Raw genomic sequence first — 14,866 nt, forward strand, 5'->3', positions numbered from 1 at the left:
CGAAACATGACTACATTTACAGGGGATGTAAGAAGGTGCTCAGGTGCCAGAGAGGTAGGAAATTTCATCCCAGTAGTGCAGGTTTGCACCAGAAATGGATAGAGGATAGCAAATTATGTAAAATGTATTTTTACTAAGAGAAATGGTGCAAATTGCTTTTGGTTGTCCAGGAGCTAATTTTTTTTTTCACTATTCGCCTCAGGTCTAAAAAAATAGTAAAGAACTTGTATTTCCCCGGTTCTTGCCTCCGGTCCTGTCACCGCTAGCTTCTGTTGGTATAGAGAAGGTCAGCGGTGACATGACATCACCGCACGGAGGAGAACCCTGTCAACATGATCACTGCAACAGAGGCTGGAGGGGAGGGGGCAAGAGCTGGACATGCCTGGCATAAGAATTGTACTACAGCCTCTACAGCCTGCCAACCTTCAGGCCTAAATTTTTATTTTTTTTTTAAATGGACAACCCCTTTTTTATAACTTTTCTTGATTTGTTCTAAAAAACTGTATTAATGATGAAAAGCAGAATTAAAGGGCTTTATTTACAAGTATTATAAGTATTAAAACTACTGAATTTCTGTCACTCTTCAGCGATTCCAAGAAAAAGAAAAAGAAGCTGCCAATATCTGACGATGAAGATCCGGCCAAGCCTATGTCTTATGACGAGAAGAGGCAGCTAAGCTTGGACATCAACAAGCTGCCAGGTGAAAAGCTTGGCCGCATTGTCAATATCATCCAGGCCAGAGAGCCGTCACTGAGAGACTCTAATCCCCATGAAATTGAAATCGATTTTGAGACCCTGAAGCCGTCAACATTGAGGCACTTGGAACGATATGTCATGATAAGCCTGCGGAAGCGACCTAAAAAAAACAGTGGTATGTACACTTACCGTCACCTCTTAAAGGGAACCTGTCACCAGGGACCTAATTTATACTAAAGACGGATTGTAAAAGCCAATGACGCCTACAGTGCAAAAATGCCTTCTGCCTTTTGTAAGCATTTGCATTACGATTTAATTGTGTGTTATAACTTCCTGACAAAATCCTGGCGTAGTCGGAGGCTGGGCTTTGGTTTGGATGCATTTCAAAAAACATGTGACTTGTCTGAGCTGCAGGCTGCCTCCATCTTTGTGCTCCTGTACAGCTCCTCCCTCCACCACTGATGTCGTCTCACCGGGCTGTGACCTCTGAGGAGTACAGCTGTACAGGAGCTCAGATCTCAATAGGGAATAACACAGACAAGCTGTTGTTTTTTTTAAATGCATCCATTGTTGTAAACGGAAAATGTGTTGGCGTAACTAATAAAAATGATCTGATTTTTTTAAAAAATTCATCCAAACAAAGTCCAGCCCCTGTAACTACCCCATGATTTTGTCAGGGTGCAAGGTAAGTTATAACACAATTATATTGTAATGCAAATGATTATGAAAGGCAGATTTGCACTGCAGGTGTGATGGGCTTCTGCAACCTGTCTTGAGTGAAAATGACATCCCTGGAGACAGGTTCCCTTTAAAGGACACCTGTCATCAGGTCTGTGTCACTTGTCCTGTCACCTCTACCTGTTGGAGCAGCTCACAAGGATCCCATCCCAGCCTTTATCTAGTTATTTCATACATTATTCATTGTAAAATCTTCTATTTTTGTCATGTAAATGAGGCTGGTCACATGGTCAGAGGCAGTGATGTCACCCCTGTTCCCCCTCCCCTCTCCTCCTCCTGCTCATGTCTGTGTGTAATGTATAGTAAAGCATTGCTAGTGTGTGTGATGCATCTGCTGACATGCTCTCCCTCCTAATACACAGGTGAGAGACAGACATCAGCTACACATGAATCTGACATGTTCTGCTGTAACATGGCTGCCTGGAGCTGCTGTATCTCTCCTAAACACACACACACACACACAGGCTGCAGGGGGCGTGCCCACCAGCACCAGGAAGCACATCATTATACAGCCTCACTCCATTATACAGATTGTCAGTCATGCACTGGGGGTGTGGCTGTGCCTCCCACTCATGAATAGAGTGGACAGCTTGAATATGCTAATGCTTCATTGGACATTTTCACAGGTCATTTGCATACAGCTTTAGGACCTCATTGCTTAGGTTTACAGGCATGTAGAGGGAGTTTATGAAAATATATTTAGTTTAGGGCGGTTATTTTGCATGACGGGTTTTCTTTAAGTGTAGCAGAGTTCAGGAATCCTCAACATAATGAATTCTTTTATTCGTAGGAGAAAAACCCTCTAAATCAAAAGACCAGCTTAATAAAGAGAAGAAACTGGAGCTGGAGAAGAGACTTGAGGATGTCAGTGGGCAGCTGAACTCTGCTAAAAAACCCAGACTAGCAGGTGTGTGGCTTCCCTAAATACATCCATTTATGTATCATGGAGGCAAGTTTAGAGTGGCATCGAATTCGGCCATGTGACTGGCAGGTCTATTATTTTAGACCACATTTCACTGAAACTGTGTAAATTTGGGTATTTCCTTGTACAATATGTTTGATTTTAATGAACTGAACATCTTCCTAAAATCTGTTGGATGTGTCAGGGGAGGAGGTTTATTGTGACACATATGCAATTTATTTATAAACTTGTCCCATTTCTAATCATTGTATTTTTGATCATGTTCTGCAGTTGATCAAACATCAGTCACACAGCCGATCGGTGGTCCACAGCGTTTGAGTGAAAGCAGCAGCAGTTCCACTTCCACCTCGGAGAGCAGCAGTGATTCCAGCACTTCCGACAGCAGCGACTCTGACTCAGGTTAGATGATCTGGCTATCGTTCATCTGTTCTATGATGAACTTGGGAAATACTTACAATGGTCATGTTAAATTAAACTAAACATTGGCGAAATATGTTATGGCATATAAACTGAGAAACACAAGAGACAAAGTGTATTTGAAGATTGAACAAAATCTTATTACAGCCTTGCTCCTCACAAACAATACAAGCTTATTCACACAAGCGTGCTAGGTCCATGAAACATTGAAAAATGATAGCCGCATTTCACGGAACACTTCCCTTGGAACGGTAGTCCAAGCATCATAGTAAGACACGATGCAAGGAGTCCTTGCAATCCTGTTGCACAAATGTCATTACAGTACTACGTGGCGGATCTGCTGGACTCCTTGCATAAAGTATAATTATGATGCTTGGACTCCCATCACTAGAGCAGTGAACAGTTAATAAAATGTGGCAAACATACAGTCCTTGAATCACAGATATTGTAGATGAGTGTAATCCCACACTGCATCTACATTGTTTTGAAGGATTCCCCAATGGATGCTGCTCTATAGTTGTACAGTGATATTCAGTAGACTTTTGTGTCCACAAGTAACTGGATATAATGCAATATATGTATTGCACAATGTCAGTATGAACTGGTAGATCCAGCAACTGTAAATACACTCTAAGCCAGCAAAACATTAGATATTGGTATTATTTAAAGGCTCTCACCACTATCTCTGCAGGTGAAATACAGAAACTAGAAACGTAAAGACTCAACAGAAGCACAGAACATAAATATTCCTAAGATACAGATGTAATTCTCATTGTCCTGGTCTCCTTTGTGTTTAAATTGTATTAATTATTAAGTAACAGAATCCGAAGTAGATAGTTACAGTTTAGATGACCTTTTTTGTAACCTGTATATAGTTGAGATGACCTGGTCTGCTTTTTACACTTGTCATTTTTCATATTTCCTGAAGACTTGTCTATCTAGATGAGCAGAAGAAGGGTGTGTATTGCTGCACAGCTAGGCTGCAGACACACATGGAGTTTTTGTGGCTGATTTTGAACCAAAGCCAGAAATGAATTGAGACAGAATGGGATATGTAAGGAAGGGCTTACACTTCTCCTCCCTGTAGGATCCAGTTCTGGCTTTGGCTCCAAAAATGGCAGCAGTAAAAGTGGCGTTTCATCAGTAAATGCACATGGAGTTTTTGTTGCATATTTTGTTGCCATTTTTGAGTTAAAGACAAAAGTGGAATCTGTAGGTTGAGGAAGTATAAGTCATTATTATTTGGCCCTTTCCTCTCATTGGGTGAGAAATGAAAAGCGAAAAAATAGAACAAAAACTTCATGTGTGCCCCCAGTCTTATGTGGATTTGCCACATGGTAGTCTTGAAAAATTGGTTGCTTCCGTGGGACCTGATTCTTCTTTTCTATCAACATTCCCATCTTAGACACTGCAGTAGAAATGTTAACTGCTCGGTAGAAGAGAATGACTCACAGGACTTATTTTTTGAAAGCGAGTTTGTTAATTATCAACTAGGTTCTAAAAGCGTATAGATTCAGCCATCCTCATCAGTGACGCTGCAAATTCACCATTCCCACCAGCGCACAGTAGAATATTTTTTACTCCTTAAATATCCTCAAATGCTGCTGTTTATATCCCATTTAGGTTATATTTAACATCCTGCTGCACGTGTGCCTATGGCCAATCCTGCACTAAGAATTCCTAATGTAGCACAAGATCTGGCAAGTGACGGATGTACTGGTCCAATCCTAGTGCAGCTGACCAGAACTGACATGTCTTGTTCAGTTCAGCTTTGTTAATGCGTAAAGAGATAAGCCCAAATTTTTGTTACACACTTTGAGGATAATGCGTGAAGGACTGTACCAGTCACCAAATATTAGTAATAAATTAAAGCACGGTGATTATCTAAAATATAACTTTTAATTTCAAAAATTAAGAACCCAAATTCCTCCAATAATAACTCATAAGCTAGCACATGCTACTGCATATGATCCATTGACTTGTAAACAACAGACACCAAAGTGTCTTAACGAGATCCAAATGGTAACGTATCTCATAGCCAGGGAAATGAAACTTGGTTATAAAATAGTGTATATAGGGTAAAAATAGAACGTTCTTACAAGTCCAGGAAGTTAGTGGATGCCGGCTCATTCCTACCTTGTGGGTGAAGATATATATCCCTTCCATACTATTTTTAGCCATATACACTATTTTATTTGGCATCTGGTTAATCTTATGGATTGACATTAATTGATGTTGTGACATTGTTTGGCTTCTTATTGCCACTATCTACTGATGGGGATTGATATTACACTGTGTTGGTGCACCAGACCCAATCTGTATTTAACCATGTGGGGTCTGCACACGGTTTTGATGCACTGGACTTAATTTTCATATAATTGTGCTAGGATCCTACACATTCTAATACATTTGAATGATCTTATATGTATTGTATGTGATCCTGATTTCTCTTTCCATATACTAATATAGATGGTTATTCATATAGACACTAAGTTTCATTTCCCTGGCTATGAGATACGTTACCATTTGGATCTCGTTAAGACACTTTGGTGTCTGTTTACATGTCAATGGATCATATGCAGTAGCATGTGCTAGCTTATGAGTTATTATTGGATGAATTTGGGTTCTTAATTTTTGAAATTAAAAGTTATATTTTAGATGATCACCGTGCTTTAATTTATTGTTAATACACCTACCATTTTTCCTGAGTTCCTCCAGTCTGTTCTATATACAGTTTTCTCTTTTTTTATTTTTTAGTTCTTATATCATTGTGATTTGAAGTTGATCTGCAGAGTGAATAGCATAACCTTGAACATGAATTGTTGGCTTCCTTCCTGTGTGACTACAATCAAATGATAATAAAATTGATCACTGCATCTGTGTCTTTATTTTCATTTGTAAGATACTAAATTTAATAGCATTGAGCTTAAAGGGGTTGCCCAGAGGTTGAAAAACATGGCTGCTGTCTTCCAAAAGCATCTCATACTGACCATGGGTAAGGCGTGTAATATTGCAACTAATAACAAAGGGAGAAAAGCCTGAGACCACTCGTGGTCTGGACCTATAGTCGCTTATACAGATTCAAATAAATAGCATTTCTGCAAAAAGGTCCTTTTGACCAAATAAAAAATATCTTTTATTTAATGTCAGTATATAAAACCAGATCTATGTATGGATCTGTATTTAATTGGGGTATATGTACAAAACCACGGTTAGAATTGTTATGTGGTGGGAGTTGATTCTTATCAAACAATATTGTGGTGGGAGTATGTGTACACTGGTGCTTTTTTCTTTTAAACCTTTTGTAGTTTGCTCTTGTTAGCTTTCACTGACTTATCTCAAACAAAGGCACTTGCTGGTTTATTGCAAACCATGTTAGCGAATATAATCTATCTTTTAAAGCATCCAACTTGCGAGCATTTTTGTTTGCTTGACTTTGAGTACGACACATACACACTCTGCTGATCACTTTTTCCCCTACATGTTGGGTGATTGCTCCTATGTGCCCGCTATTCTCTCTATTGTTACTACTCCATCTCCATTTATCTTGGCTTCCTAGACCTAAATGCCGCTGCAGTTCAACATCGGTGTAGATAGTTACACTATGCCTTAACGCCACAACTTTAAAGCTATAGACGCTCAAACAGCCCGCCGACATGTTTCGCTATATATATATCGTCCTGAAGTGGGCAAAGGGGCTGATCAGTGTCAGCCCCAAAACCGTGGATTTGTACATATACCCCAATTAAATACAGATCCATACATAGACCTGGTTTTATACACTGACATTAATTAAAAAGTTATTTTTTACTTAGTTAAAAGGACCTTCTTTTTGCAGAAATGCAATTTAAGTGAATCTATGTATTGCAACTAAGTGCTAGTCAGGGGCATACTGATCGTTGCTGCAGGGGGTTTGTCTGCAGCCGTCCATGATGGAAGAAGAAAATCAACTGTATGCTTGTAAGACATTCATACAATTGATTAAAAGTGTGCACATCATACATTGTGCATGGGCAGAGACCTGTACCATATGTGTGCTCTGCCTGCGCACACTGTATGATGTCATCAGCCAGTGCCGTATCATACAGTGTACAGGAAGGATATGCTTCTGCCTGCCCTGCTACACAGAAACCATAGGGACGAGATGAAGCTGTGGGGAGCCCCAGAGGTAAGTACTATGATTATTATTGGATTTCTTTAGTGAGGTGAGGCTGCTGGATAATTCACTTCTGAGGGGAGACCGTTGTTGGAAGAACATGCAGTGTTTGTGGAGTTAAGTGGAATAGTTGTTACGGTCCTTCCTAGCAGTCCCCACACAGGACACGTACAGAGGCATACACATTTTGATTGGGAAATTCATTGGTCACTTTCCTCCCTGTCTTCCCATAACTGCACCTCATGGTGGAGGTTCCAGTGACTTGTTACCTGACCTTTACGTGGTGGACAGTGCAGTTTACTACTGCTTAACTTTAACCAGAATGTGAGTGTATGAAGCTCAGATCTATGATAACTCTAAGGTTTGCTGTGAGAACCCACCCCCCCAAAGGTAGTTCCAATTCTTTAGCCACCCGTTGGCTTTAGTTTACATCTCCCCTATTGGCAGCATTGACCAGAAGCCACCTGCACTGTACATCAATATGACCGTGCCTCCTTTCTCTACTCATGGACTCCTTATGGGGAGGTTGAAGGGAAGCTCTACGACCCTGTTGGAGGTTCTTCTTCAGGTAAGTTTACCTTCATCTTCCTTTCTCTCGTGAGTTTTTTTTTTTTTTTTTCTTCTTCTTGATAATTGTCTTTGTTTCCAAGTTGCTAAAGATAATTTGCTTAAAGCTTGGCCTCCCTGATTGCATACTTATTGTATGGACACTTTAGAACAAGTGGGTCATCACTGTGCACCCCCTAGTTAGCAAAGCACCTAGTTAGTCTGGCGAGCATGTGAGCAGCTGAGGGATGGGAAGTTTTTGATGAAAAATTAAAGTAAAGAAGAAAACTAATAGTAACATATACAGATTGCAGATGCATGGGGTTATCGAGCAGCCCTCTGCAAGTGAATAGTGTACAGGTCAAGTTTGTACACAGAAGGGACACCAACCCCCCTGCCCTAAGGCTTCATTCATACGGCCATTGGGGGACGTATATACATTGTATATACACCCCCCATTGGCTAGCAATGGGTGCGCAGCACCGTCCCGTACCACAGGAAAAGATAGGACATGTCCCATCTTTCCCTGGAATACGGCACTATATGCCATGTTTCTCTATGGAGTGGAGTGCGGGTGAGCAGCGCTCGCCTCCCTCCTCTTCTCCCAGGGCCAACATGTGCCTGTCGTGCTACGGTACAGCAGGCACACGATCGTGTGAATGTAGCCTAAGGCCGGCGCCACACGTGGCGCTTTGTTTGCGCTTGCAAACGCAGACAAAGCGCCACGTGTGGCGCCGGCCTTAGGGTGATGCCACAAATGGTGTTTTTGGTCCGTTTTTAAACATCAATTTTCAGTCCGTTTTTGGCCGTTTACTATGTGTTTGGCTGCTTACAACCTGTTTATCTATTAAGATAATTGGGAAAAACTGAATAAAAAAAGGACCAAAAAACGCCATGTGTGGCATCACCCTGAGCCGTTTTTTTGAGTCATTTTTAGTTAGTGTGTTTTCAGATCGTTAAAAAACACATCCGTTTTTAAAGACTCATGCGTTTTTGTCAGTTTTTAATTGCGCAAATTCAGAAAACCGGACAAAAAACGGTAAAAACGGCCCAAAAACATCCATGTGTGTCCACACATTCAGTTTTTCAGGTGCAGTTTTTGAAACTAAAAGCAGGTGTGGATCATAATGGGTGAGACAAATAATTGAAATCTGCTGCTCCTCCTCCTACTTTTACTCCATTCCTGGTTTGGACATCAAAAACTGCATCTGAAAAACTGAACATATGCAGCCATGTGTTCAGTTTTTCAGATGCCGTTTTTGAAGCCAAAAGCAGGTGTGGATCATAATGGGTGAGGACTTATCATTAAGAAGTGCTGCTCCTCTATTTTCACTCCACTCCTGGTTTGGGCATCAAAAACTGCATCTGAAAAACTGAACGTGTGACGCACCCTCAACAGCAGCACTGAAGTATACTCATCCGCTGTTTAGTGGGGAAGAAGGAACGTGTAGCGCGCATCATATATATTTATGCAGTTCCATGTCTGTGAAACAAGGAACAGAACAGTCTGCTTCTTGGACCGGCCATTACCAGGGTGCAGTCAAATGAAGCGGTTTTGGGGTGTTTTTAAACGCATTGCAAAACATATGCATTTTAAAGCATATTACCATGCGTTTGGCTGGTTTGAATCCGTTTTTCTTAGTTTCTGGAAGTGTAAGCAGCTGTGAAACAGTTGACACTACTGCTTACCCTTCCAGAAATGAAGACTGTTTCAAACCAGCCAAACGCATGGCAAGGGTGCATCCACACACAAGGCGTTTTTGGTCAGTTTTTAAGCATGCCTTTTCGGTCAGTTTCAAAACACATCCATGTGTTTGGCTGTTTATTTTAATAAACAGGTTCAAAGAAGCCAAACGCATGGTAAACGGTCAAAAACGCATGCTTAAAAACGGACCAAAAATGCCATGTGTGACATCACCCTTAACATGCGTGTGCCTGGTTTGAAATATTTTTATATTATATTTTTTTCATTATTTTAACAAGAAAAATGTGTTTCCAATATACTTTCTGTATCGGTTCATGTTTTTCTGCATCTCTGCTTGCTGTCATTCTATAGGAAGCTTTTATTTTTTTTTTTTTATTTCCAGTGAACAGAAATCTGACCAGTCATACAGGTGCACAGCTCATTAGCACTCAAAGCTCTGATTATCTCTGTTATTATCGAGCAGTGCGCCTGTGTGACCATGGTCAGATTTCTGTCCACTGGAAGTAAACATAGACGCTTTCTATTCTGCCACAGATATACGCTGGAGAAGACCCTGATAGGTTGTGAGTGCAGTCTCCGTATAAACTGGATGGTAGATAGTAGAACTCACTGACATTCATTCCACAGCGTTGCCATTTGCATGAAGGGAGGATGCAATGGATGTGCTTTAGGTTCAGTTTAATGCCTTTACCTTAGAAATGACATGCCATGCGGTCAAAACACATTGCTACTGCACAGTGAAGATGAACATGTCTGCTACAGTCACAAATGGAGGACAGCATGAAGAAGGAGGAAGTGATGTCACAGAAAGAGGAGGAGAAGCTGGGTAACCGTGCATTATGGGATAGCTAGCTTAAAGATACAGCAAGCAAATTATCCAACAATAAAAACTTTGACCACTGGGTGGCAGCATGCATAACATGAGTATGAACATATCATTGCAGACTGAATGTACAATACAAGACCAATAACAGCATGGGCAATATGACAGGCTGTAACAGCATACTCCCCGTCTGAAATCCCTGGATTTCACTACATATATAGATCAAACATTATGTAAATGTCCTTTGGTTTAGAATGATGATTCTGAACCCTGCAAACAAAATGCAAATAATCAAACAACAATAACTGGAAAACTGCTGATCAGGAACAGTTCAATGGTAGATAATCCAGCTCGCAGCAAGCCGCTGTCCCTGGCATAGTTCTGCGTTGAGCGACTGAGTCAATGTACTTGCATTGTCCCTTCTGCTTGACTTATTCCTGGTATCAAGAGGACAGTCTCAGATATAGGCCTAATGAATGTCTTGGGGACTCCTTGACGTATGGTGGTAACTTCCACCTTACGAACTTTACCATCCTCACTAGGAAAGATTTTAGAGATGAGCCCCATGGGCCAAGAATTCCTTTCCACTTTCTGGTCCTTCATCAGGACAAGATCTCCCACTTGCAAGTTTGGTTTGACCTGCTGCCACTTTCTTCGTCCTTGAAGAAGAGCCAAATACTCCTTTTTCCATCTGTTCCAGAAGCAATTGGCCAAATGCTGAACATGTTTCCACCGTTTCTGATAGATGTTACCAGATGAAAACTCTTCAGGTGGACTAGGAACAGATCCGAGTTTCTGAGTGAGGAGAGTTGCCGGAGTGAGAAGAACAGGAGATTCAGGGTCTGTAGATAAAGGGACAAGAGGTCTGGAGTTGACAATAGCGGATACCTCAGCCAGGAAGGTGGTTAAGGTTTCATGGGTGAGTCTTGAGGAGTTTAAGTCTCTGAACATGGAGTCCAATATCTTACGGGTGATGCCTATCATTCTTTCCCATGAACCACCCATATGAGAGGCGTGTGGAGGGTTAAAGACCCACGTACAACCGTTGTTGGCCAAGTAATTTTGAACTGGCTTAGAATCTATCTGCAATTCTCGGCAGGCACCGGTAAAGTTGGTCCCACAGTCAGATCTCAGTTGTTTTACTGGTCCTCTGATGGCAAGAAAACGTCTTAAAGCATTGATAAAACTGGAAGTGTCCATGGACTCTATAACTTCAATGTGTATAGCACGTACACTCATGCATGTAAACAACACTGCCCATCGTTTGCTCTCAGCATGACCACCTCTGGTTCGGCGTGCAGACACTGCCCATGGCCCAAAAACATCCAGACCAACATAGGTAAACGGTGGCTCAGTGCTCGTCCTGTCAACTGGCAAGTCCGACATTTGCTGTTGTTGCAATTTCCCTCTTGACTTGCGACATGGAACACAGTTGTGAATTATGTGAGCAATCCGCCTTTTCGCTCCTAATATCCACAGGCCTGCGGCTCTTAAAGCACCCTCGGTAAAATGTCTGCCCTGGTGCTTGACCCTTTCGTGATGATGCCGTATGAGCAATGTAGTAACACGGTGATGGCCAGGAAGAATAAGAGGATTCTTTTCACACACTCCTAACTTGGCCTTGTTCAGGCGGCCACCAACCCTCAGCATACCATGATCATCAACCACTGGTTTCATGTTGATGAGTGGGCTGCTTTTTGGAATGTCCTGTCTGTCACGAAGACATTTCAGTTCATTATGAAAAGCACTCTCCTGTACATTACGTATCACTAACATCTCACTTAGTGTAATGTCTTCTGCAGAGAGAGGCTTGCGACACATGTGCCAACCACGACATTCAGTGCTATCGTTACTGGTATGAAAACACTGTGCAATGTGAACTAACCTTGCAATGGTGCGTACAAGTTTTAGCCATCTGGAAAAGTGGTGACAGTTCAAGCCGGACCTCCTTTCAGACTTTGTGATGAGGGTACTCACTTCAGGACGTATCTCAGGATCGTTGTCAGGATCTTGGAGACTGAAGACGTCTTCGTCAGATGCTTTTTTATTCTCCCTCAGCAAGAACTCTGGACCTGTCAACCAAGAAGACTTGGCAAAGGCGCTAACAGACGATGGTCTGGTAGCACAATCTGCAGGGTTGAGGTTAGATGACACATAGTGCCATTGTTCACTGTTGGAGGATTTTCTAATCCTTTCTGTAAAGGCCACAAAGTGATTTTTCATCTCAGGCTTGTTTCTTAATCTACATTGCAAGGAGATGAATCTGGATAATGCTTGTTCCCGATTGTTAGGAAGCCTGGCTCTTTCAGCCCTAAAGGGTAAGGGTGCAACCCAATGGTTAGATTGATCCTTGAAGCATTCACTGTCCATTATTTTGATAAACTCTTTATCTTCTATGGACGAAGCTACTCTGTTGTCATCTTGTGTCGTGCGAAACACTGATCCTCCTTCATAAGGTGTAAGAATGATGTCTGGTGCCTTATAGAAGTTAGAAAGATGCTGCTTTACCTCATAATGATGAGGGCATGGCCTAAAGTGAGTTGTGCGACCATTATTGAGCACAAAGGTTTTAAAGGAGTTCACTTGAGACGATCTAAGATTCTTATCTGAACACACATTGCCAATGATTACCCAGCCTAAATCAAGTCTTTGTGCATATGGGGCATCATCTGGGCCATTGCATTGTTGACGTACCTTATGAACTCTCAGAATGTCTCTCCCGAGCAAGAGAAGGATGTCAGCATTCAAGTCCATCGGATGGATCTCTTTAGCCAGGTGTCTCAAGTGGGAATGATGATAAGCAGCTTCGGGAGTAGGAATTTCCTCTTTATCATCAGGTATCTGGTCACATTCAATTAACGTTGGTAGGGATATGTGGATATTCCTGTTAATTGGAGAAATAATGTATCCAGTGGCTCTTCTGCCGAGGGTCTGTACTCGTCCAGAACAAGTGTTAAGGGTGTATGGAATTGCTTCTCCCTTTATACCGAAGGTTTCAAAGAACTTGGGTTTTGCTAGAGACCTGTTGCTTTGTTCGTCTATTATGGCATACATCCTGATGGCCCTTTCAGGTTGCCCTTCTGGGTAGACACTCACCAGACACACTTTGGCACAGCACTTGGAACCATTTTCCTTGCCACATACTTCCATGCAGGAGGAGGAGACAGTGGTAGTAGCTGAAACTTGAGCTGGTGGCTCCCCGCCATGCACTGTGAGGGCCTTAGATGCTGCTTGAATTTGTGGGTTGTCAGGAGAAGGGGTAGGATGCATGGCTACAACATGTTTGTCACTACCGCATTCAGTACACTTGATGACAGCCTTACAGTCTTTAGCGAAATGGTTTGAAGAAGCTCAACACTTGTAACATACTCCTAGTTCCTTGAGCATGTCTCTGCGTTCTTGCAAAGTCTTTGCCCTAAGCCCACGACATTCTTTCAGTGGATGAGGTCTTTTGTGTATGGGGCACATACGGTTAGGGTCTTTGTCTTTATGGACAGGAGCGTCATGTCTAGTGTTGTAGGATGCAGTCAATGGTACGTCTGTCTTCCTAACAGACACTGTTCCTCTTAAGTCTCTACGTTTGCTTGTTTGGTTTTCATACCTTGAGCATGATGATGAAGCTGGTAGAGTAGATTCTGTGAAGTCAAAGCTGGGATCATTCTTCTTCCGAGCTTGGTCGCTGATGAATCTGGAAAAGTAGGAGAAGGGTGGAAAAGACACATTGTGTTCTCTTTTGTACCTGGAGCCCAGATCTGCCCATTTTTCTTGCATGCCATATGGTAGCTTGGACACTATTGGGTTAACACCGTGAGCCGTATCAAGGTAACTCAGTCCTGACAGACGTGGATCTGTTTTGGCTAACTCCAATTCCTTTAATAGGTCGCTTAGGTCTTGAAGCTTGCGGTTGTCCTTGTTGGTGATCTTTGGGAAGATATGAAGTCTCTTAAATAATGCACTTTCTATGGCTTCAGAACTGCCATAAGTTTGCTCAAGTCTTTCCCATGCTGCAGCAAGACCTTCCTGTGAGTGGCCCGCATGAACTGCTCTCAATGTCTTTACACGTTCTGCAGAATCTGGCCCTAGCCACTTAACTAGCAAGTCGAGCTCTTCCTTGGCAGTGAGGTTAAGATCATTGATTACTGCTTCAAAGGTAGATTTCCAGGCTCTATAGTTTTCAGCATGGTCGTCAAATTTTGAGAGACTAATGTTTATCAGTTCTCTGCGCATCATATATCTGGCAAAGTCCGACATATCTGATCTACCACCTTGTGTCACCAGATTACCTTGCCATATCCCTGGGGCATGTAGATTCTCTGCCATATGGGGCTGAGATGAATCAGGATGAAATGAGGTAGCATAAGGGTTAAGCGGCACTTTAGTCTCAGGATGATCCACTCGTGTGATGCTAGAAATTACCTTGTTCTGGGTAGCTGGCGTCATCTCATACTTTACAGGCATGGCCGTGTGGTAGGTTTGAAATTGTGCTGGAGATGATTGTTTTAGCACATAGTTGGCAGTGCGGTCATCTGGGTCTTCCACTTCTGCAGGGATGGAGCAGTCATGGTCAGTAACTTGGACTAATGCTTGCTCAAGAACCTTTAGCTTGGCTAAGGCGGCTGCTTCCTCCTTTTCCATTTGGAGAATTTTCAGTTGGGCTTCTGCCTCCGCTTGTCTTTTCACCATTTCTGCTTCTTTCTTGGCAAATGAACTTCTGACACTAGCTTCCTCTGCATCAGCACGGATTTCTATAAGCTTGTCGTGTAATGCAGACCTACTGGAGCGGGAGGTTCTGGAAGATGATAGTGTACGTTTGGTTGAAGTGGACCGGTGAGATCTTACTTCTTGCAAGTGTGCAATGCAAAG

General features: G+C 42.2%; 1 protein-coding gene across 1 annotated transcript in view; it reads left to right on the forward strand.

Annotated features, from left to right (window-relative positions):
- The window catches only part of BRDT (bromodomain testis associated), an 87,756-nt gene that overhangs the window by 44,940 nt on the left and 27,950 nt on the right, over positions 1–14,866 (forward strand). Inside the window, exons 10-12 of the mRNA XM_072128427.1 lie at positions 588–871; positions 2,225–2,341; positions 2,627–2,755. Coding sequence (XP_071984528.1) covers positions 588–871; positions 2,225–2,341; positions 2,627–2,755 — 530 coding nt within the window. The remainder of the gene's footprint in view (positions 1–587; positions 872–2,224; positions 2,342–2,626; positions 2,756–14,866) is intronic.

The sequence above is a fragment of the Engystomops pustulosus genome, chromosome 10 (assembly GCF_040894005.1).
Source record: "Engystomops pustulosus chromosome 10, aEngPut4.maternal, whole genome shotgun sequence".
NCBI classification, from domain to species: domain Eukaryota; kingdom Metazoa; phylum Chordata; class Amphibia; order Anura; family Leptodactylidae; genus Engystomops; species Engystomops pustulosus.